General features: G+C 53.4%; 7 protein-coding genes and 2 non-coding genes across 9 annotated transcripts; 6 read left to right on the top strand and 3 right to left on the bottom strand.

The window, feature by feature from the left end:
• Positions 1-226: 226 nt before the first annotated feature.
• HD553DRAFT_314704 (uncharacterized protein) lies at positions 227-683 on the top strand. The gene has a single exon (XM_046180384.1). It carries the CDS (start codon positions 255-257, stop codon positions 498-500), a length of 246 nt encoding a protein of 81 aa, XP_046035269.1. The 5' UTR covers positions 227-254; the 3' UTR covers positions 501-683.
• Positions 684-756: 73 nt separating this feature from the next.
• Positions 757-1329, top strand: HD553DRAFT_259854 (glycosyl hydrolase family 61-domain-containing protein; the record flags this gene model as incomplete). The annotated part of the gene is made up of 1 exon (XM_046177397.1): positions 757-1329. A coding segment is annotated over one exon (573 nt), but the record flags the coding sequence as incomplete, so codon positions are not given.
• A 1488-nt stretch (positions 1330-2817) lies between these two features.
• HD553DRAFT_343756 (uncharacterized protein) lies at positions 2818-4018 on the top strand (the record flags this gene model as incomplete). Its single annotated transcript, XM_046182905.1, has 6 exons — positions 2818-3012; positions 3082-3110; positions 3185-3439; positions 3515-3608; positions 3675-3685; positions 3757-4018. The coding sequence occupies 6 exons, from the start codon at positions 2818-2820 to the stop codon at positions 4016-4018; spliced, it is 846 nt and encodes a 281-aa protein (XP_046035267.1).
• A 494-nt stretch (positions 4019-4512) lies between these two features.
• On the bottom strand, positions 4513-6070 carry HD553DRAFT_71956 (uncharacterized protein). Its single transcript, XM_046184444.1, has 6 exons — positions 5940-6070; positions 5822-5838; positions 5661-5733; positions 5375-5500; positions 5047-5252; positions 4513-4938 (listed from the first exon to the last, which is right to left on the bottom strand). Exons 1-6 carry the CDS (start codon positions 5970-5972, stop codon positions 4587-4589), a joined length of 807 nt encoding a protein of 268 aa, XP_046035266.1. The 5' UTR covers positions 5973-6070; the 3' UTR covers positions 4513-4586.
• A 207-nt stretch (positions 6071-6277) lies between these two features.
• Positions 6278-9224, top strand: HD553DRAFT_314698 (phosphoprotein phosphatase). The gene is made up of 9 exons (XM_046180383.1): positions 6278-6498; positions 6748-6852; positions 6998-7135; positions 7241-7749; positions 7849-8061; positions 8160-8223; positions 8323-8697; positions 8766-8824; positions 8892-9224. The coding sequence occupies exons 1-9, from the start codon at positions 6363-6365 to the stop codon at positions 9009-9011; spliced, it is 1719 nt and encodes a 572-aa protein (XP_046035265.1). The 5' UTR covers positions 6278-6362; the 3' UTR covers positions 9012-9224.
• A 930-nt stretch (positions 9225-10154) lies between these two features.
• HD553DRAFT_t76 lies at positions 10155-10253 on the top strand. The gene has a single exon. It is a non-coding gene; the product is annotated as a tRNA-Asp (tRNA).
• Positions 10254-10755: 502 nt separating this feature from the next.
• Positions 10756-11645, top strand: HD553DRAFT_260513 (HPP family-domain-containing protein; the record flags this gene model as incomplete). The annotated part of the gene is made up of 3 exons (XM_046177406.1): positions 10756-11252; positions 11313-11433; positions 11514-11645. Coding segments are annotated over 3 exons (750 nt in total), but the record flags the coding sequence as incomplete, so codon positions are not given.
• Positions 11646-12866: 1221 nt separating this feature from the next.
• Positions 12867-17452, bottom strand: HD553DRAFT_71862 (uncharacterized protein). Its single transcript, XM_046184443.1, has 14 exons — positions 17367-17452; positions 16493-17206; positions 16352-16389; positions 16262-16276; positions 16028-16162; positions 15880-15954; positions 15498-15804; positions 15134-15420; positions 14921-15067; positions 14718-14853; positions 14275-14653; positions 13909-14210; positions 13246-13849; positions 12867-13180 (listed from the first exon to the last, which is right to left on the bottom strand). Exons 2-14 carry the CDS (start codon positions 17122-17124, stop codon positions 12911-12913), a joined length of 3327 nt encoding a protein of 1108 aa, XP_046035263.1. The 5' UTR covers positions 17125-17206; positions 17367-17452; the 3' UTR covers positions 12867-12910.
• Positions 17453-19141: 1689 nt separating this feature from the next.
• HD553DRAFT_t74 lies at positions 19142-19230 on the bottom strand. The gene has a single exon. It is a non-coding gene; the product is annotated as a tRNA-Ile (tRNA).
• Between the last annotated feature and the right edge of the window lie 28 nt (positions 19231-19258).

Here is a 19258-nt window from a genome sequence, read left to right as displayed (position 1 = left end):
GAAAGGACCTCGACCGCGATCTTTCCGGCCCGCTCCGTCGTGTCCTTTGATACGAAGGAGTTTAGAGTTTGATAGCACAAAGGTCGCTGCTACGTGTTGGACTTGAGTATATAGAGCGAGCACATTGCGCCGACGTCCCCCTCTTTCTTCTTACCGGCCACATTACGGTTCATCATCCTTTCTCATCATACATACACCAAGCTTTGATAGCTACCCCTACTTTGTCTCTTCCTCTTGTTCTGCTCGTCTACAACATGCCCGTGTCCGCTCGTCAACTCGTCTCGCTCCTCGCCCTGGTGGCTACCATCCCACTCGCCTCGGCCCACGGCTCGCTCACCAAGATCGACGTCGCGGGCAAATCCTACCCGGCTTGGATCCCCAACCAAGATCATTATGCCGCCATGAACTTTGCCAACGGAGCCGGAGCTGCTGCGCCGGACGGCAAGTACAGCGTGAGTGCCGCGATCTCTGTTGAACTGGCCTGGGTGAGACGAGGCTGATATCGATTCGAACCGACATGCGCGCGCTTGCAGAGGAAAAACGACATCCTGGACAACGGATACACGGACCCTTCTTCGGCTGCCATCGCCACTGGAGGTACAACCGAAGGCGCTCTTTACGATGCAACCAGCCCCGTCAAGTCGATTCCCATGAACGCTGGAGATAGTAAGTTCAGATTCTCAACTCGCTGGAATACCATCTTAAAGCCCTAAGCACGGCTCACAACCCATGTCTTCTTGCGCCCGCCTCGCAGCCGTCACGTTCGACATGGGAACCTGGCCCGAAGGTCACAGCGGCCCGATCCTCAACCACATGGCGTCCTGTGGTGGAGCCACCTGCACCGGAGTCGACGCTACCACCCTCGACTGGTTTGCCATCCACCACTCTGGCTATGACGCCACTGCCAAGATCTGGCCTACCGACGTCCTCGCCACGACCGGAGCCAAGCATACGATCACCCTCCCCACCGACCTGCCTGGTGGAGCCTACCTCTTACGGTTCGAACTGATCGCCATGCACTCGGTCCCCGCGCAATTTTACCCCTGGGCGGCCGAGATCGAACTGACCTCGAGCGGGACCTCGCTACCTTCCAGCGAGTACATGGGCAAGTTCCCGGAGATGTACTCTGCTGCTGCCAACAACATGGCCTTGGACTTTAGCCTTTACACCGGCAACGACTTGATGTCATTCGTCCTCCCCGGAGTCCCCGTTTACCCTGGAGGAAGTAGCAAGGGAAATGATCCTCGTCCGGACGGGTCTGCTGGTCCGGCTCCTGGACCTGCTCCTGGGAACGCGACTGCACCAGCTCCTAGTACCGGCTCAGAGGCTGCACCGGCTCCTACCAACGCTACCGGCACCGACCCCGCTGCTTCTGCTTCTGTGACGGCCTCCGAGACCGCCTCTGACCCCCTCGCTGAGCCCTCCGCAACTTCAGCCGCTGAGGAGACTACCGAAGCTGCTCCTGCCGTTCCTACCATGACTGACGCTGCGCCTGCTGTTCCTACGACTACCGACTCGGCTACTGAGGATCAGGAACAGCCTACCGATTCGCAAGCTCTTCCTATCGAAACTGGGCCTGGCTCTGACCCCGCTCAACCCGAACCGACCCAGACTGAAGGGGCTCCTTCTTCCGTTGTACCCATCCCGATCACCACTGAAACTGCCGACCAAGCGAGTGCTACTGCCGACCCGTCCGCGACTGAGATCGTTCAACCTGAACCTGTACCTACGACCACCGCGGCCGGAGAAGTGCAACCTGACGTTCCAGCCCCGACCGCTTCTGCCACTGCTTCGGCTTCGGGCTCTGTGGTCGAGCCTTCTCAAATGATCCCTACAGACCCGGTAACCGAGGTCGCGAGTAGTACTACCCAGGCTGCCGCACCTACGTGAGTGTTTGACGATCGTATTCTAATGCATGTGGCAAAAGGCTGATTGGAGTGGTGGTGAACGCAGTGGCAGCGCTTCCCCTCCTGCTGCAGGTACCGGTGACGAGATCCAAGGTGAGCCGACATCAAATCGTCCTATCAAAAGGAAGTAAGCTGATGACCAGGAATATTTACAGAGGTCACTGAGGGCGACAAGACCTTTTACACGTGGAACGGGCAACGCTTCAACTTCAAGATGGACGCCTACTACCATATGTGCGACAAGAAGAGGGTGAGTCGAGTTTCGGTATTCGGGCGGTTCAATATGACATTTACTGACCAGATGATCTGATGGGGAACCGAACGGCCATTCGATAGAACGACTGCCTCGACGCCGCCAACTCTCTCCCGAACGCTCAAGTTGAAACGGCTCGTCAGACTTGTGAAACCGAGGTGAGCCATTTATCGGCGGATTACTCGCGCGATCCGTTAAGCCGGGCCGGTAGACCGATTTTTAACGTCGAATCGAATATCGTCTCTTCTCCCTACTCTACAGGCCCCTGCTTGTTACTCTCAGAGCCCGACCTCGATGAAGAAGCGAAGGAGGAATGCAAAGAGGCACTTCTAGCTCCTAAGGATGCGACCACCTATCTGCGGGACTTGTCGTTGATTGGAGACCCCGCGATCGCGTGATTTCGTGTCGGACTGCGCCGGATGACAATCTCTCTCTCTCCATCGCTGCGAACCCCTGTATAATTTCATTATTCGATTGCGTCTTGCCATGCCATATTTGATATATCGCACAAGCAAACAAGACCTGGCTTTGGATCATGTCTCGTAGAATGGGATCGAAAGTATCTCCCGGTTAAAAAGACTCGACGCATAGACAGCAAACCACGCTCAACGATTGTTCCGCTCAGACAAACCATATTGTGCAACCGCTGCGAGAGGAATGTCGAACTCGCTGAGCAAACCACCGACTCGGGAGCTCGACCCGCCCGAAAATTGGCTTCCTACTCAGAATGACCACCGGAACAGGGCGACCTGGAGGGACAAATTATGGGCAGAGGTCGATACGAAACGCACGACGACCTCGATGGTCTGGGCGTGTTTCCTCACAGGGCTCACTTCGGCCGTCTCGTTCTCGGTAAGTGGATCAAGCAACGACTACACCACAAGAGCATGGCTGATCGTTGAACTCGCTTTCGTGTCAAAGGCATGTTACATCTGGTGCGGTTTCCAAACGTGAGCGACCCCTGACTCAAAACTACCCCTATCTACCTGTTCGCTAACGTCGAACCTATATACCCTTCATACAGCGGCGGAGTCGCCCAACTAGGCATAGCCGTAGCCCGTCTCTTTGGCTCTCACCGAACCTCAGGCTTCCTCATGCCGGACAAACAAGCCCTCTGTAGTCTCCTCTCCTTCCTCTTGGGTACCAGCTTGGGAAGGTTCGGAGACAAGATCGGACCGCACCGAAGGATATGGTTGATAAGCGCTACGGTAGCACAGGCCTTGTCAGTCATGGCTGCGGCGATCGCAGCGCATTACAGCGGGCAGTCTGGGATTGCTGGGTAAGTACGAGTTCGAGGGGACCTTCGTTTGAGTCTGAATGCTGAAAAGGGAACTTGTTGTAAACGGCGGAACAGGGACCGAGAAGATCCTAGTTGGACGAATCCGACGAGTTTCGCTGCATTGGGGTTCATGTCGGCTTCTCTTGGCTTACAAGGGATCATCGGAGTTGTGAGTTCGGCCTGTATGTGAAATTCAGGAATAGGGGTTGTCTTGCTAATCTCATCTACAAAACAGCGTTTGAATACGTATGTTCAGGGCCTGGACCTTAGAATACTTGTCTGGATCTAACTGATTCGACAATATCTCGCTCACGCAGACCATTCGGAACCGCCGTCGTCCTGACTACCGTCTGGGTAACAACAATCAACGACCCCTTCCTCTTCGCCCTCCGCCTAGTCCCCTCTCGGGACCACCGCCTGCTCTCCATCGCAGCCGTCTTTGTCGGGGCGTTCGTCAGTCGAGCTCTGATCGATTCGATAGGCCCCGCGGGGACGTTGGGGATCTGTGCGGGATTGAGGTTCTTAGGAGCTGCAGGTTGGATGGGAGTCAGGGATAAGCCGAAGGTCGGAGCTGTGTAGAATTGGGTCGGGTATAGAGTTCGTTGAGGGTGTACAGGAAGGGCTGGCAAGTGAAAGGTTTTTATAATGCGTTGCTATCAGGATATAGATGAGATGCCGAACCGGATGCTGCAAAACGACCAGGTCACTCGCTCAAGACGCTCTCCATCAACTCAACAAGGCGATGTCTGATGCTACTGAACGTCCACCATTATTTCTCTCTTCGACACCGGTCTCGTCAACCCATGTGCCGCTTCGTGCGCTGAAGATGAAGATCGAGTCAACAGCAGGCCGAAAGCAAAATCCCATGCTCTCGACTTGTCCAATGTCCGGAAAACAGGACAATATAAGAAGGGTATCATTTCGATCTGATTATAACATGACAGGACAAATACACATTGCAAACGGAAAAAAAACGCGAGCAATCAAGCTACAAAACTAGAACTAAGAACTAGGGACGAAAGCGACAAGAGCGGCGGATGTAGAACCGTTTGGAAACGCACAGCACGAAAAGCGTGTATGTGTGTATGTGCGTCCGCGGATCCGCATCCTATCGACCGCCCTTGCCTAGCCGAGAAGAGGAGGAGGATCAAGCCCTCCTAACCTGTCCGCTCGTCGCTCCGTACCCCGCACCCGCTCCCGCACCATGAGCCTGGACCGGCGCCTGGACCGGTTGTTGTTGTTGCTGCTGAGCGCTTCCTGCCCCACCACCTCCGAACCCGCCAAACCACCCCCTCCCCGCCCCTCCTCTCGCTGGCTGTTGCCCTGGCAGAGGGATAGTCTCCCCGGCGACCATCCCCGCACCGGGTTTGTACTCGGATTGGAGGTTGGGTTCTCCTTGCGTGATCCCCGGTTGGACGCCGGCGACCGAGTTTGTGGGGAGGGTCGCTCCTTGGGAGGCGAGGTATTCTTGTCCGCGGACGGCTAGGTATTCTTCCAGCCTGCGGTAGGGCCGGTGGAGATACAGGAAGGTATAACAGCGAATAGAATATTCCAGATGGAAAAGATCAGCAACCTCAACTCGTCATAAACCGTCGCAAACGACCCACAAATGCGCATTCCTACTGTTCGCCTTGTAAACAGCCACAACCAGATCCCCTACCAAAGGAACGACCCCGACCCCTGCGGAGACGGCGTTGTTGAGCAACATCTGGTGCAAGAGCCAGCCCGGGATCTCGGCCCGTTTGGCCAGACGGATGACGAGGAGGTAATTGAGGATCGCGTTGACGACGTCTCCGGCGCCGGGGATGATTCCCTATAAAATACATAGTTTTTTTTTTTATAGATCGGGGTTGGATCAAGTCGACGTTGTGAGCACACGTCAGCTTTGAGGCCCATATTATATATTGATGGTTTTTGAAGGGACGCTTCACTCACGATCCAAAAAGTCCACCCGACCCTCAACCCACAGAGGTTCATCCCTTTATCCAAATAATGCGCCCTAGACTTGATCTTCTGTAGGACCTTCCTGTCTCGTTTGGATAGACCTTCGGGGAGTGTCCTCTGCGGGGACGAAAGCGTAGATGAAAGATGGAGGGTGGTTGCATTATGTCAGTACGAAAACAAAACATCTGCCATATCGAGCCGGCAAAGAAAGGTTCGGGCTCGGTGATAGGGATAGAGGAGAGTGGGGTAGTAGGTGGAGTCGTATTCCCACACTCACTCGGACTCGTTTCTTCTTCCCGCCCACATCGACGTCTTCGTACAACGGGTCTGAAGGTTCGATCGAAGCCAAGCTGTGTTTACGTTCAGATTCACCCCGAGGCATCACAATATCAGCTTGCATGACCTCGCTACAGAGAGTGATGATTTGTAGAAACTTACTGTTTAGCGAGGACGCTCTGATCGAGCAGAAAAGTGGTATCAAGAGAGAAAGAGGAAAAAAGTCAGCGAAATGTGATCCAAGGTGAAAGGAGGTCGACGACGATGGGCAAGAGCTTACTCGGCCTGCTTTCTTGGCGAGGAGGGCTGCCATGTCGTCGGCTATTCCAGTGTTAGGGTGATATCGTACTATGTGAAGTGATATTGATTGGATGGCGATGACTATATCGTTGGTCAAGTCGTTGTTTGTCAACTAGTTAGTCGATGGTGACGAGAGAGAGAAGAGAATGTGATTTCCTTATGATGTAATGCGACGAGTGATTACTCCCGAAGAAAGAGGTCAATAGCGCATAAAGACCAGATGATTATTCATTTTCAAGTCAAATCACCCTCGCTGCTGATCATCCTTGGATGTTATGTTTTTGCGACTTCATATAGGCAAAGAGGCAAAGGGTGCAAGGCAGATCTCATCCATTCACAAGCAAGGCTCTATCCTGGACCCCTATCCTAGCCTCCCGGACTCAAGCTTCCCCATCTGTTCACCATGGCGACAACAGCCGAAATCCGAGCTCAACTCGGCAACGTATTCTCCACAGGCGTCGAATCACCGCCTGTGAACATGAACGGGGATCAGGATGATATCACCCCCTTCCCCAGTCCCGCTATGGGCAAGCTGAGCTGTGAGTGAAGGAGGGTTTGTTCGAGTGTTTCGATTCCTTTGAAACGGTTGGGAGAGGCGAAAAAGGCGATCTTTCGCTTTCGGAGGGACGACCTTGAAATTAGTGTGGAGATGGGTGTGGTCGTCCGACCTCGAAAGCTATTCAACCCTCAAAGCACCACCATATCATCATCATAATCTCCACAAATCCCGACTCCAAGCTAAATTACTCAAACGATGTTCTACCATATCACAATATGAAACGAAATAGTGCACCCGGACCCGGATGACGATTTCATCCTCGACAAGCAAGTCACCGAGGAGGACAAGGCCGAGGCGCTCAAACTGAAGAACGAGGCCAACCAGGCTTTTGCTGGTAGGTCTTGATGTCACTTCAAGCCATTCCATCCCGGTGCTTTGAACAAGCTCTTATGCTAATGTTTCCGCTCCGATCTTTTACTTTTACTACAACCACAACCCCACCTACAACCCCATTCCTATCTCCATCTCCACTTTTACAGCCCAACAAGACTACCACCTCGCCATCAAGCTCTTTACCCAGGCCATCGCTTTGAACCCCAACGAACCGGTCTTCTGGAGTAATAGGGCCGCGGCGAGGATGAAGTTGGAAGAGTACGGGGGCGCTGTTGCTGATTGCAGTGAGTAGAATAAGAAAGGGGGCGATCGGGATCGAGATGGCCATGCGAGGAAGTAAAAGCTGCTATAGGGGGCTGATTGTGACCTTGGTGATGTATGACTCGCAGCCAAGGCGATCGAGCTGGACGAAAAGAACGTCAAGGCGCACTACCGAAGAGCTCTTTCTCAACTCGCCATCCTCCGCCCTAGCCTCGCCGTCCCCGACTTCAAAGCCGTCCTGCGGTTAGACCCTCGGAACAAGCCCGCTAGGGATCAACTGGAGACCACCGTCAAGCTCATCCGACGTATAGAGTTTGAAAAGGCCATCAACGTCGGTGAAACAGAATCCACCTCGAAAAAAGTAACCTCGATGATCCAGGACGGAGCTTGTCCGTTGGACACCGGGTCGTGGAAAGGACCCTTACCGGAGTACGACGAGGAGAGGAAGAGGTACACGCCGACGAAGGCGTTTGTGGAGGGGATGATCGAGGCGTTCAAAGACGGGGGCAAGTTGCCAAAGAGGATCGTATGGGAGATCATCCTCGGTTGCAAGGAGGCGTTGGATAGGGAAGAGAGTCTGGTAGAGGTAACCCTCGATAAGGGGGTCAAGTGCGATATCGTCGGGGACACGCATGGGGTGAGTCATCCACCCTTACTCGCATGAGCTGCCAGCCGTCAGACCACACCTCGATCGCGTTGTCATCTGCTAACCACACCTGGCCCCGACGTTTTGCAGCAATTCTACGACCTCTGCAACCTCTTATCCATCCTCACCCCTCCGGCCGAAGACCACGCCATCGTCTTCAACGGAGACTTTGTCGACCGAGGTTCTTGGTCCGTCGAGGTCGCCCTGACGTTGTTTGCGTACAAGTGGTTGTACCCGAAGAGGATCTTTTTGAACAGGGGGAACCACGAGACGAGTGATATGAACAAGGTTTACGGGTTCGAGGTGGGTTCTCTTGTTTACCGCGTGTGCGAGTGGGGGTTGACGGGTGGAAGGAAAAGCGGTTGGCTGATGTTCATTTTCACGTTTGGGGGACTTTGTAGGGCGAGTGCAAGGCCAAGCATGGAGAGTTGACTTATAAGCTGTTCGCCGACGTGTTTACCGCACGTGAGTCGGACTGGACGAATCGGAGTGAATTGTCACCGGGCAGAAGATGCTGACGAGCGGTTCCCACAACCATCCTTACCCTCAATGCGACGCAAACAGTCCCGATGGCCACGCTATTGTCGGCCTCGCAACCTCCCTCGTCGACCAAATCCGAAGGATCTCAACCCGCCATCCTCTCCCCGGACGGCAAGAAACGATACTTTATCGTCCACGGAGGTCTATTCTCCAAGGACGGCGTCACGCTGGACGACGTGAAGAAGATTGACAGGTACGGGAAACAACCCGGGCAAGAGGGACTCATGTGCGAGCTCCTATGGACGGATCCTCAGGACGCACCTGGACGAGGGCCTAGTAAACGTGGGGTCGGGGTTGGGTTCGGACCGGATGTGACCAAGAGGTGGTGCGAGGCGAATCAGGTGACGGCTGTCATTCGAAGTCACGAGGTCAGGCAGAACGGGTATGCGATCGAGCACGGTGAGCAGGCGGTGGCTAGGAACCGTTACTTGGAGAAGAAGCTGGTGTTGACGGAACGCTCTATACAGACGGACTCTGTATCACGACGTTCTCTTGTCCCAATTATTGCGATTCTACCGGCAACAAGGCGAGTTTTCGCAATTTCTTGCATGGCCTTCACGTGCTGACCTTGGCTCGCCTTTCCCTGTCAACAGGCCGCCTACGTGCGGATGCAGGACGACGGGCAATTGTCATATCACCAATTCGACGCCGTACCTCACCCGGATATCCGACCGATGGCGTACAGCGGAGGGTTCCAGGGGATGGGCATGTAGACATCAGGCTCAGGCGAGGAGGATACCAGGACAGGCGATGTATGCCAAGTATCATGACGCATCGACTTGGAATGTAGATCATGACCACATTGCATTTACGAGGCAGAACAGAGAAGGTCTAGGCGGTCTTGGATACATGTTTTAGAAGGGGTCTGAGAGTTCGGCAGAGGTCGAGTATCTATTTCTTGCCGACTACAGCTTCGTAAGCTTGGTTCGCGAGTCCTGTGAGGTTCAATGAAACCACATCAGCACGTAGCGTAAGCTGTATTGAACTGCCTGGATCAAGCGGCCTTGAAAGTACCCACCGGCTGCCTGGTTGATGAGATCACCGGCCGTCTTGACAGGTTGAGAATCGGCCAATCCATCCAAGACCTCGCTAACCTGCTTGTCCGTGGTCGTAGTCGAGCTTCCGGCAGCAGCGCCCGTCTCAGGCTTGAGCGGCTCGAGCTTGGTAGTCTCCAAGGTCGAGTCCGATCCGATGACGTTGTCCTTCTGGACGATCTCCCCGTTGGCACCTCCGTCCAGACCTGGAGAAGCTCCGGTCGGGGTTACGGACATGCAGGTTCCTTGAGGGGCTCCCATTTGGGGCTATGATATGTTCGGACAGTCAGTTCGGACAGATTTATTTCCATGTATCGTCGGGGAGGGCAGACTCACGCTGATTCCTTGTTGTACGGACATGTTGAAGGGGATCGTCTGGTAGTTTGCAGGCTTAGGGGTGGATCCAGGTGTAGCTATAGAGTTATAGGATTGTAGATCTAGAGATGCTATAGAGCGATGTGGGTCTTGAAAACTGAAGTCGACAGTCCTTGGTAGTTGTGGAACTGAAAGATAAGAGACCCTAGACCCTCGGTCACTGGGCGTTATCTATAAATAAGGATTGGCCGGGCGTTATGGATGACGTCACCGGGGATGTATAGCAAAATGCTGGATTTTCATGACTTTGGAACTTAGATCTTACAAGCGTACCCGTATGACCGATGACGGCTGATAGGCACAGCGGACTAGTGAAGTAGTGTTGTATTGGGGTTTGAAGCACCTGTGCGGGTCTAAATAAAGCGCTGGGAAAATGATGTGGGACTTTTGTGAAAGTTGATCCGTTTTTTCAATCATATTTTATCATCAAATTCTTGAAACATGGCATCTTTGCTGGTGTATTGGTAACATTGGCGCTTGTCATGATATCCAACTATCAACACTAACAACTCGCGCCCGCGCTGGGTTCGATTCCCAGGCAGAGAGCTTGAACTTTTTGCCCCCCGGCGAGGGTCAACCTGTGCTAATCAATGATCTAGGAACCGGAACGGACGTCTCGGCCGTCAGTCGCCGACCTCGATACAAGGCGTCAAGGCGTCATCCCGTTCGCTCGTTACGAATACACCTGAATATCCAGCTTCCTCTTCAAGAGCTTGACGATATTATAGCTCAAATCGATATTCAACTTCGAACGTCGGCGTCAATGATAGACTAGGCATCCATGTCCCCGTCGGCTGTGGCAACGCCTCCATTGGCGGTGCAACAACGCCAATCTAAGTTATCATTCTCGGAGCGTTCCGACTCGACGTCACGGGATCGCTTTCAGCGAAGGTCATCGTCGACAGTTCGGGATGACAGCACGAATAGAGCGACATCTCAGACGAGACTGCTCTCTCGGTCCCAGTTCCGACGCTCGTCCGTAGCTTCCCCTTCACCAGCGAGAACTCAAGGGGATGAAAAGACCGCTGGCAACAAGCTGGCCTTTCGTAGAGATGTTCGGACTCGGTTACCTGGCTTTTTGCAAAGGTTTACAGGGTACCGCAACCCTTCCCTGAAGCCGCCTTATGAGCCTCTCCCTTTCCCTCCTTTCTCGTGGCTCAAGCATATACCCCTCAAGTACGAAGTCTGGCTTCTCTCGACCATCGGCGGGATTATAGCTATCTTGCTCATCGAGATCGTCATGTCGACGACCATCTTTGTGGACTCCGGCACACCGCTGATCATCGCATCATTCGGTGCCGGAGCCGTCCTGTGCTTTGGGACTATCGAATCGCCTCTAGCTCAACCTCGGCACGTCTTTGGGGGACAGGTCATCAGCGCCATCGTCGGTGTCTGCGTGACCAAATTGTTCCGGCTGTCTTCAGCTTACCGGCTCGAAGATACGACCCAGGCAGGGGAACTGGGCCGTCCAGTATGGGTCTCTGCGGCCATCTCGTTCGGGTTGGCATTCTTGGCTATGCAAGTGACGGGGACCACCCATCCACCGTGAGTCGGAATATCGACATGTATAGTCCTACCGCCAGCGCTGAACCAGACCCGTTATAGAGGGGGAGCTACGGCGTTGATAGCTTCTATCCAACCTTCGGTGGTCTTGTTATCCTGGCGATACATCTACATCGTGGCCATAACATCCTTGATTATGATCGGCTGGGCTCTCATCATCAATGTGAGTTTCGTCCCATCCCTCTCGAAGTGCTTTTCTGTTCAACGGCTCATTCATTTTACCTCCTGGTCTATCTTGTGCAGAACGTCGGCCGAAGAAGATATCCACATTATTGGATACACGGTACCAAAACCTTCGTCCAAACACCCGAGGAGAAGACCAAGTTAGAGTCGGAGGATCAGGTGGAGATGGAAGCAGAAGAGGGCCGTAGAGGATTCGCCTCTACGTTTGGGCTGAACGACCTCGAGGAAGATCTGGTCGCAGAGGAGGAGGTCGTGGATGATGAGAGGGGGAGGACTGGACGGTTACCCCAACGATATTAGGTTATTTCTTCGCTTCTAATGTGTACATGTGAATGTTGTAAAGAGCTATGAGTCGATGGCAGGAAACGATGTCGCTCCGGCTTACCTACCGTACGGCGTCTAGCCTATGTCCGGATCGGATCCTGTTCCAAAGGAGGGGTTGGACTGTATTTATTCACTTCAGGGCCAGGGTGATGGATGATCTTCGGCTTCTAGCCACGCAAGCCTTCTATCCTTCCATCGATTAGGGGCCTAGGGGCTGGGTCCACTGCACCGGATGCATAGCCAATGATTTGGGTCAACGATCTGAACTGGTCTTTCTTGTCCTTGCTTCTCCAAACCGTCTTGCTTCTTCAATCTTCTCTTGTAGCTCCGATCAATATTTGTTGGCACCGAAGAGGAGGATACAGACATGGAGGGGAACAACGAGGGCCCGCGCATCTTGGTGGATTGGGTTCCCATGCCGATCGGAATCGGGGTCGATGTGCCAGACGGTCGGCTCTATCAGGCAGCCATTGCCTGGTTGCTCGAAGAGAACAACGAGGGCCATGTGATCGCTCGCATCAAGACGACCTGGCAGGACTCTGTGAGCATTGGCAATCATACCGTACGCCATTACGTCGACGGCAACCAGATCTGGAGGATCTTCCTTCGGCACAGGTCGAGCTTTGAAATCAATGCGGCTTTTGGAGATTGGCTGGCTTCTCACCTCTCGAACCTCGACATCAGGTTGACAATACATATATACATACGCGTCATGTCCAAACATAAGGCGCAAGGAAACCCCTCAGCAGACTCAAGCAAACGAATCCGTTTTGACCATGCTTGGCTGGTATGGGATCCTCGTGATCAGGTTATACCGCAGCAAGATATACCGCAACCACTGCAGCATCAGCATGAGAAGAGGCGGCTTTACAGGTCTCCTTGGAACATAAGAGCTTGCCGCCGAATTACCAACCAACTCCTCGATCACGATCACCGGCTACAAGTCACTTTACAACACCTTCACCTTACGACATTTGTTCAAGTCCTTCAGCAGAGGTTGCGCTTGTTGATTCCTCAATGCGTGGTAAGGATGGCATGTACGTAAGACATTTACAATGGGCATCGTGCTCAATCCTGTTGAGCAGGCAGATCGTCCTTATCGGTATGTGTTCTACGGAACAAAAAAGCCGCCATCAGTTGCGAACGTGGGAACATGACTGAGGCGTCGGAACACTCACCTTGTAACCCAGGTAAGATTCTCCGCTTCGATAAGGATTCTTGTTGCTGTTTCGTTTCTGTCGTCGTGCGGTCAGACCTTGCTCCTCCACCTCGGGTTCGGGTGCAAAGAGCTCTCCTCGTTTGCGCATTCCTGCTTCGATGAGCGGCCTGAGCTGACCGAGTGTCTTGAGTAGCTTGATCTCTCGTTTGCCCTTTTCGCTCAACCAGTTCATGTAATTTTCGAGCTGACGATACAGTACGGCACAGGTCAGCAGGGTCAGGATGACGGATCGATGCGAGTAGGCCTCACCTGCTCAGGATTGTCAATGGCTGCCCATTCTCCCAATTCGAGCCGCTCCCCTTCGGGTTCCTCTGCTGTCCGCTTGGCCGCCATCTCTTCCTCGTCCAGATCCTCCTCTTCCGTCACTCGCTTGATGTCTGCCTCGTTTGGAGCTTGGATATAGAGCCTGCCCGTGCCATACACTGCCCCGCCATCCGGACCGACCAGGTCTGCCGTACCACAACCATCGAGCCACCAGACCGTATGCAAGAATCGATCCTGTCCGAGAGGATACGTTCGCATACTGTTGTACTGTCTTCGGAACTCCCGTGCCAATTCGGCAGATCTAGCGACGAGCCGTGCCTCCTCTTCCTTCTCGAGTCGCCTAGCTTTGTCGTCGGCCTTTTTCTTTTTGGTCGCTTCTTGCAACTCCATCTGGGCTTGCTTGGCTTCCATCTCTTTTCGCTGACGAGCGGCTTTGACCTTCTCTTGACGAGAGATACCGGCAGAGCTCGACTCGGCTTCTGAAAGGCTGCTATCCTCGGATTCTTTGGCTATTACGGACGGTGTATCCTCTACTTGCCCATTCGTCTCGCCGTTCGCTTCAGGATCGCCTTCAGGCTTTTCTCCCCGGCTGCGAAAAGGGGTCGAAACGTTAGCAAGGAGTCAAGAAGGATAGCTTTCCCGACTTACATCTTGGCCAAATCTCGCTTGTTCGCATTCTGGTCGTTCCTGCACTTTGAGAGCGCCAGCGCCGCTTGATCATAGTAGTCCCGGATCGTTCCAGTTTGCATGACCAGCTCACATAGGAAAGCGACGATTTCGAGCTTGAAGATCGAATGCAAGGCGGCATATCGGGCAGACAAGTTTTTTGCAAGCTTTGGTCTTGTCGAAGCTGCCGACCATGTAGGGCGACCGGTCGGCACGTTCTCCGCTTCCAGAAGGAGACCCAAGAGGTAGTGTATCAGGTTAGGAACGGAGTGAGTAGTGCCTCGCTACCCATGACTATCCGTCAGCTACCGTATTTGTACACCGCATGGAGCGACCCCGAGCACTAACCTGCCACAGACAGCCTGCCAACATCCCTTCCCAAGAATCCCGTCTGCCGATCTTTCCATTGGTCTCCTGGGCACCAAACTCTGCTGCCAGCACTCCAGCCTGAGTGGTCACCAGCTTGATCTTTTCCTGCTTGTCCTCGTCTTCATCATCATCATCGTCACTCGATTCGTTACTCGAGTCTCCGTCACTCGCGAGACTAGGTGGGACGGCGGCTTTGAGCGGCAAGACCAAGTCCTGGTTGGTCGAAGCATCCGCTCTGATCAGACTCAGCAGCGTCTGGTGGATCTCTTGTAGCAAGACGCATGGCTGAGCCGGGTTTGAGTGATAAAGCGCGTTTTCGTATTCGTCGATCGTAAATGGAGCCAACTTCAGAGGTTTCCTGTAGGACATGTCAACGTTTTTCAGCTCGAGTAATAATGCGCCTCGACGTGTATGATGCTCACGATAGGGCGTTCAAGAAGTTCCAAGTCGTAATAAAGGTCTCGAAATGCATGGGGAAAGGTATTTCGGTGCTAAAGCTTGGCCGCACTTGAGGCTTCCCCGAACTCTTGTCCCGTGGCGTATACTCAATCAGAAAGTCTGGGGGTTGTCGGTCGATACACATCAGTTAAAGCCCGAACCACTAAGAACTCCCAGGTCGACCCACCTTCTGCAGGATATTTTGTCGGCTTCTTCTTTTTCTTTTCCGCTTCTATCCGTGCAGCCTCTTCTTCCTGCTCTTTCTTGATCCGCTCCTCTTCAGCCTTTCGTGCAGCCTCTTCTGCCTTTTGCGCAGCCGTCTTTCGTTTCTTAACTACAAATCCCGATCGATACGAGTCAGTGACATGGCGCACCTGGGCTGTATTCATCGCCTACTGACCAGTCGTAGCACCTCCCTCGACTTTTTGCTTCTTTGAGGGCGGACCTTCTGGCACGACATCGGGTACCGGGGGCTCCTTCACGCTCGTTCTTCGTCGTTTCTCGATCTGCACCTTGCGTTCCGCCTCCGAGACCTTTTGTATATCATCCGGAACCTCGGTCGAGATCCCATACCTTCTTGCGAGAGGCTCATGTACAAGCCAAGGAGAGCACAACATGGAGTCCCGACCGAGCGAATCTCGTAGTAATCGTTTGATGGCCAGCTTCGAATACTCGTTCTTGTCTCGTCTGGACCGGATTCATCAGGAAATATCAGCGGTCGATCCACCTGTCGAGCCACCTCGTATCGCTTTTCGGTCGCTTACGATATCAGATCCGCTGCCACCTCTACGACCCGATCGCCCCACAGAGCCGATGTGTCCTCACCGATCGACCTTTGCTTATTCCGCTCGAAATCCTTCGAGGAGATCAGCTGCACCTTGTAGTGATACGCCATCGGGTCGTCCGCCTTGTCCGCCTCTTCCTGGGAGACCCGAGAGTCGAGGGCGAGCGCATGAGGTTCTCGTCTGGCGGCCTTTTTCCCGTTCTTGCTCGAGCTCGGGGCGGAAGAAGGACCGATGACTTCGGCGATGTTGGCGATATACTGATCTTTGCCTAATTGAACGAACACCTCTGCAAGAGACCGACTTGGTTGTGGTTAGCTAATGGCTGACCTTCAGGCCAATTCCTACCTAGACTTGCACTCACTCTCTTGCGGGAAATACCGGTTGTTCAACCTCGCAAACGTCTTATCCATCAGCCCTTCCAGCCGTCCATCCAACGCTACCGATATAGCCAAACTCAGCTTCTCTATTCCGCTATCTTTCCTCATCATGTGTCGGCAGTCCACACTCACAGAACTGAGCGAAATGTAAACAAGCCTTCTTCAAGACCGGAGGGAGACCTCCCTGAGCGGCCACGCTGTTGGTCTTTTCACCCTCGAGCGCTCCGAAGAACGATGTGACGGTGTCAGAGCTACTGTGCACGTTGTCTGAGAGGGAGAGAGGAGAATATCAGCAATCAACTCGGGCGGAGCGTCCAGAGTTCGGATCCGCAAAGACGAGATGAGATGAGGGGGTAGAGAACTTACTCTCCGAGTTGAAAACTACCGATTAAGCAGTTTACAAGATGCCGTTAGCCAAGATTATCTAGCAATCGAAGGTCTCGTCACAGTACCCACTCTTTCGCTTGTAGAATAACATCCGATCGACGTATTTACTGGCAACGTCAAAACGTCAAGGTCCATTCAGCATCAGCAGATATTCCCCGTCTCTGTGACCATAACTATCCTCGTTCGTATGCCTGGTGGAACGACACTTACTCGTACTCCAAAAAGATCTCCCCAGTCTCCTTGATATAAAACACTTCCGGCTCTTTCCATTCCCTGTCCTTGTCCTTTTCCCTCTCCTTCTCTTTCGTGACGCCTGTCGAAGCCTCCTCTGCTCTGCTCGAGCTCGGACCCGAACCGCCGTTGCCGTTTACAGCCCGACCTTGCTCTTGCCCACGAAAGTATTCCAACAACTCTCTTTCACTCGGCGCAGGTAGGTCCGTGATCGGGATCTCCTTCAGTGCCTCTTCGAGCTCCTGATCCACATCGGTGGTCGAGTCCCCGTTGTGGCCTGCCCCGTTGTTCATACCGGTACTCCCGACCGTGCTCCCCGCTTCGATCTCATCGACCTCCATACTACCCGACCCCGTATCTCTCCTGGCCCGCTCGTCCTCGCCTTCATCCTCCTTCTTTACATCCTCGTCGTCTACCCCATTGTTGGAGGGGACGACGGACGGCCGGTTGCCCTTGATCTTCTTGGACCTCGAGCTCCCCTTAGCATTCGGATTGGCTGTGAGGGTGTCCTTGTGCTTGACCCTGGCATTCTCGATGAAGCTAGGGGGTAGAACCGGGAGTAAGTTAGGAAGAGGGAAGTGTAGGACTTTATGCCGCAGGATTCGGGGCATGGTGGAAGTATATGCGCAGGTGTCAAGGCGAATGCAGATGAGGTTCCAGTTACAGGGCTCCGAGCGAGTAGATGAGCCGGTCCTATGATCGGTGATATGGTGTGCAGGTGATGAGGAAAGTAGAGCGTAGAGGCGATGGACGGCAGGGAGGAAAACAAATCGAATGGAAAAGTTTCGAGGATGACGCGACGTCAGTCGACCGAGTAGCGATAGCGTACACAGACGCTCACGATTGAACTCACAACCAGACCTGCTGCAATACGTCTTCCTCTACCGGTATACGACCTCTCGACTATAGTTGCCAGGCGCCGATCCGTGTTTCGGGTGGATGTCCGATATCTAAAATCCCCAATGACCCCGATATTAAACTAGTCCAAGTCTGGCCTAGCCTAGCGAGTCTCCGATGCAAAGGCAAGAGTATGGGTGGAGGGTCTCTCAAGGCATGAGCTCGAGCAGACTGTGAGCTCGAAGAGGTGTACGGTGGTCGACGTCGCGGGATGTCCAGGTGGGGATGTGATAACATGTTTTCGAGAGTAGGTTTGGCGATAGTGAGTGTAGTGAGGCGATGGTGGGGCCAGAGGATAGGGGGATGGGGGCTAGCGAGGAGGAGGAGGGAGTGAAAGAGGATGAACAACGTAAACATCCGCCCTTGTACACAGGTCCCCGACCACGCCCACACGATAATCGCGCTTTAGACGGGAACAACGAGCATTTTCGCAATCTCATAATTCACTATCGAGCGAGTACCTCGGACCTCTATACACTTATCGAATAGTGCATGCACCGGCTCAATTGACGTCGCAATAATCGACCAAAGATGACCTCGTCTTACCGCTTCGTCGGGGGAAATTTCGCTCGCGGGCGCGTTTGAACGCTGAAAGCGAGAACGATCATTCAACCTGAGCCTACTCGTCCTTCAGACAAACTGGAAAGGCGGTAGTGGCAAGGTGTAGCCTGTAGCCATGGATCGCGCCTCGCTTCACCGAGCCCTTGTTCATTTGGGGCGAAGGAGTATTAGATCACAAAGACCAGTGTAGAGTAGGAGACGTACGATACTAAGTTCTATACCCACCCGCGGATCCTGTTCGTCAGCCGGAAGCTTCGACTTGCGTATGGTTGGTTACCCGGGACGATCTCCGGCTGAGCATCAGCAGCGAATCATCTAGTCATCGCCGAACTCCCATACAGACAGTTCTACGCTGCCTGCACCGACTAGGATTTCATCCACATCATCAGGTTTGCCGATTTCATGCCATTCGCGGTCATACACGCCCAGATCAGTCTTTTAAAGCGCCGCCTGATATGATGGAAACGATTGACCAGAATGTTGAAGCAAATCACACCTCTATCCTTGAGGACTCATATCAACCAGTAGTATTGTAACTATTGTGAGAATAATTCTGAGCTCTTCCGATTATCTGATCCCCTACTAGCCCTGTCTGAAGGCCAAAGGGAGGACCTCGAACGGTCCTATCAATGACTGCAAACTGGCTTGAAGCATTCGAGGAAAATTCATCGGTCTAAGCAGCCCTATCTACTGCTGCTATCCTTCACCATGCCGCTTGGTATGGTCGGACAAATCCACCCAAAAGGCTTGCGAGCTCTTTGGGGCGAACGTTTGAATCAAACGGGATTCCGGTAAGTATGCGGACACCGGATTGTTCCGATAACACACTGATGACTGAAGCTGAAGGGTGCGATCTAGATCGACCAGGATGCCGAAGTTTGCTGAGAACCTGGCGCTATCACAAAGGCCCACATTTGTGATAAGCGCAGCATTTTCTGCCTCGAATACCCTTGTAAAGGTCATTGTTCCTAGTCCAGCTAGTCTAGCTAGTCTGTCTTGCTCGCGGGCTTGGTTACTGGTACGATGGATCTGGCCTCGCGCGCGACGTGGATTTCGCGTCTCATCATGCAAGCGATCAATCCTTTTGAGCGATCGATCAATCGGATCGATGGCGATGGATCGTCGCACTCCCTTTCGTCGATGCGAAGGCAGTATGACAATCAAAAAGGATAACCCAGGCGAGATTTGAACTCGCGACCATCGAGAGGCATAAATTTTTCCGCATAAGCTCGATGCGCTAACTACTGCGCCACTGGGTTCTCTCAATTCAGCCTGGGATTATCTGTT

This window comes from Filobasidium floriforme (genome assembly GCF_021052385.1).
Source record: "Filobasidium floriforme strain CBS 6241 chromosome Unknown HD553scaffold_16, whole genome shotgun sequence".
NCBI classification, from domain to species: Eukaryota; Fungi; Basidiomycota; class Tremellomycetes; order Filobasidiales; family Filobasidiaceae; genus Filobasidium; species Filobasidium floriforme.
Note: the sequence above shows the minus strand (reverse complement) of the source record. Positions and strands in the feature narration are given on the sequence as shown.

Excerpts from the sequence above, each read along its gene's own strand:
- HD553DRAFT_71862 (XM_046184443.1), bottom strand. The coding sequence starts at position 17,124 with ATGCCCCGAATCCTGCGGCATAAAGTCCTACACTTCCCTCTTCCTAAC. Across the intron at positions 15,955-16,027 it reads TTTACATTTCGCTCAGTTCT|CGTTGGATGGACGGCTGGAA; the intron begins GTGAGTGTGGAC and ends CTATATCGGTAG. Across the intron at positions 14,211-14,274 it reads TGGCAGGCTGTCTGTGGCAG|CGAGGCACTACTCACTCCGT; the intron begins GTTAGTGCTCGG and ends AGTCATGGGTAG.
- HD553DRAFT_314698 (XM_046180383.1), top strand. The coding sequence starts at position 6,363 with ATGGCGACAACAGCCGAAATCCGAGCTCAACTCGGCAACGTATTCTCC. Across the intron at positions 7,136-7,240 it reads GGGCGCTGTTGCTGATTGCA|CCAAGGCGATCGAGCTGGAC; the intron begins GTGAGTAGAATA and ends TATGACTCGCAG. Across the intron at positions 8,825-8,891 it reads GCGATTCTACCGGCAACAAG|GCCGCCTACGTGCGGATGCA; the intron begins GCGAGTTTTCGC and ends CCCTGTCAACAG.
- HD553DRAFT_314704 (XM_046180384.1), top strand. The coding sequence starts at position 255 with ATGCCCGTGTCCGCTCGTCAACTCGTCTCGCTCCTCGCCCTGGTGGCT.
- HD553DRAFT_71956 (XM_046184444.1), bottom strand. The coding sequence starts at position 5,972 with ATGGCAGCCCTCCTCGCCAAGAAAGCAGGCCGA. Across the intron at positions 5,501-5,660 it reads GGAAGAAGAAACGAGTCCGA|AGGACACTCCCCGAAGGTCT; the intron begins GTGAGTGTGGGA and ends TCGTCCCCGCAG. Across the intron at positions 4,939-5,046 it reads AACAGTAGGAATGCGCATTT|GCTGGAAGAATACCTAGCCG; the intron begins GTGGGTCGTTTG and ends GCCCTACCGCAG.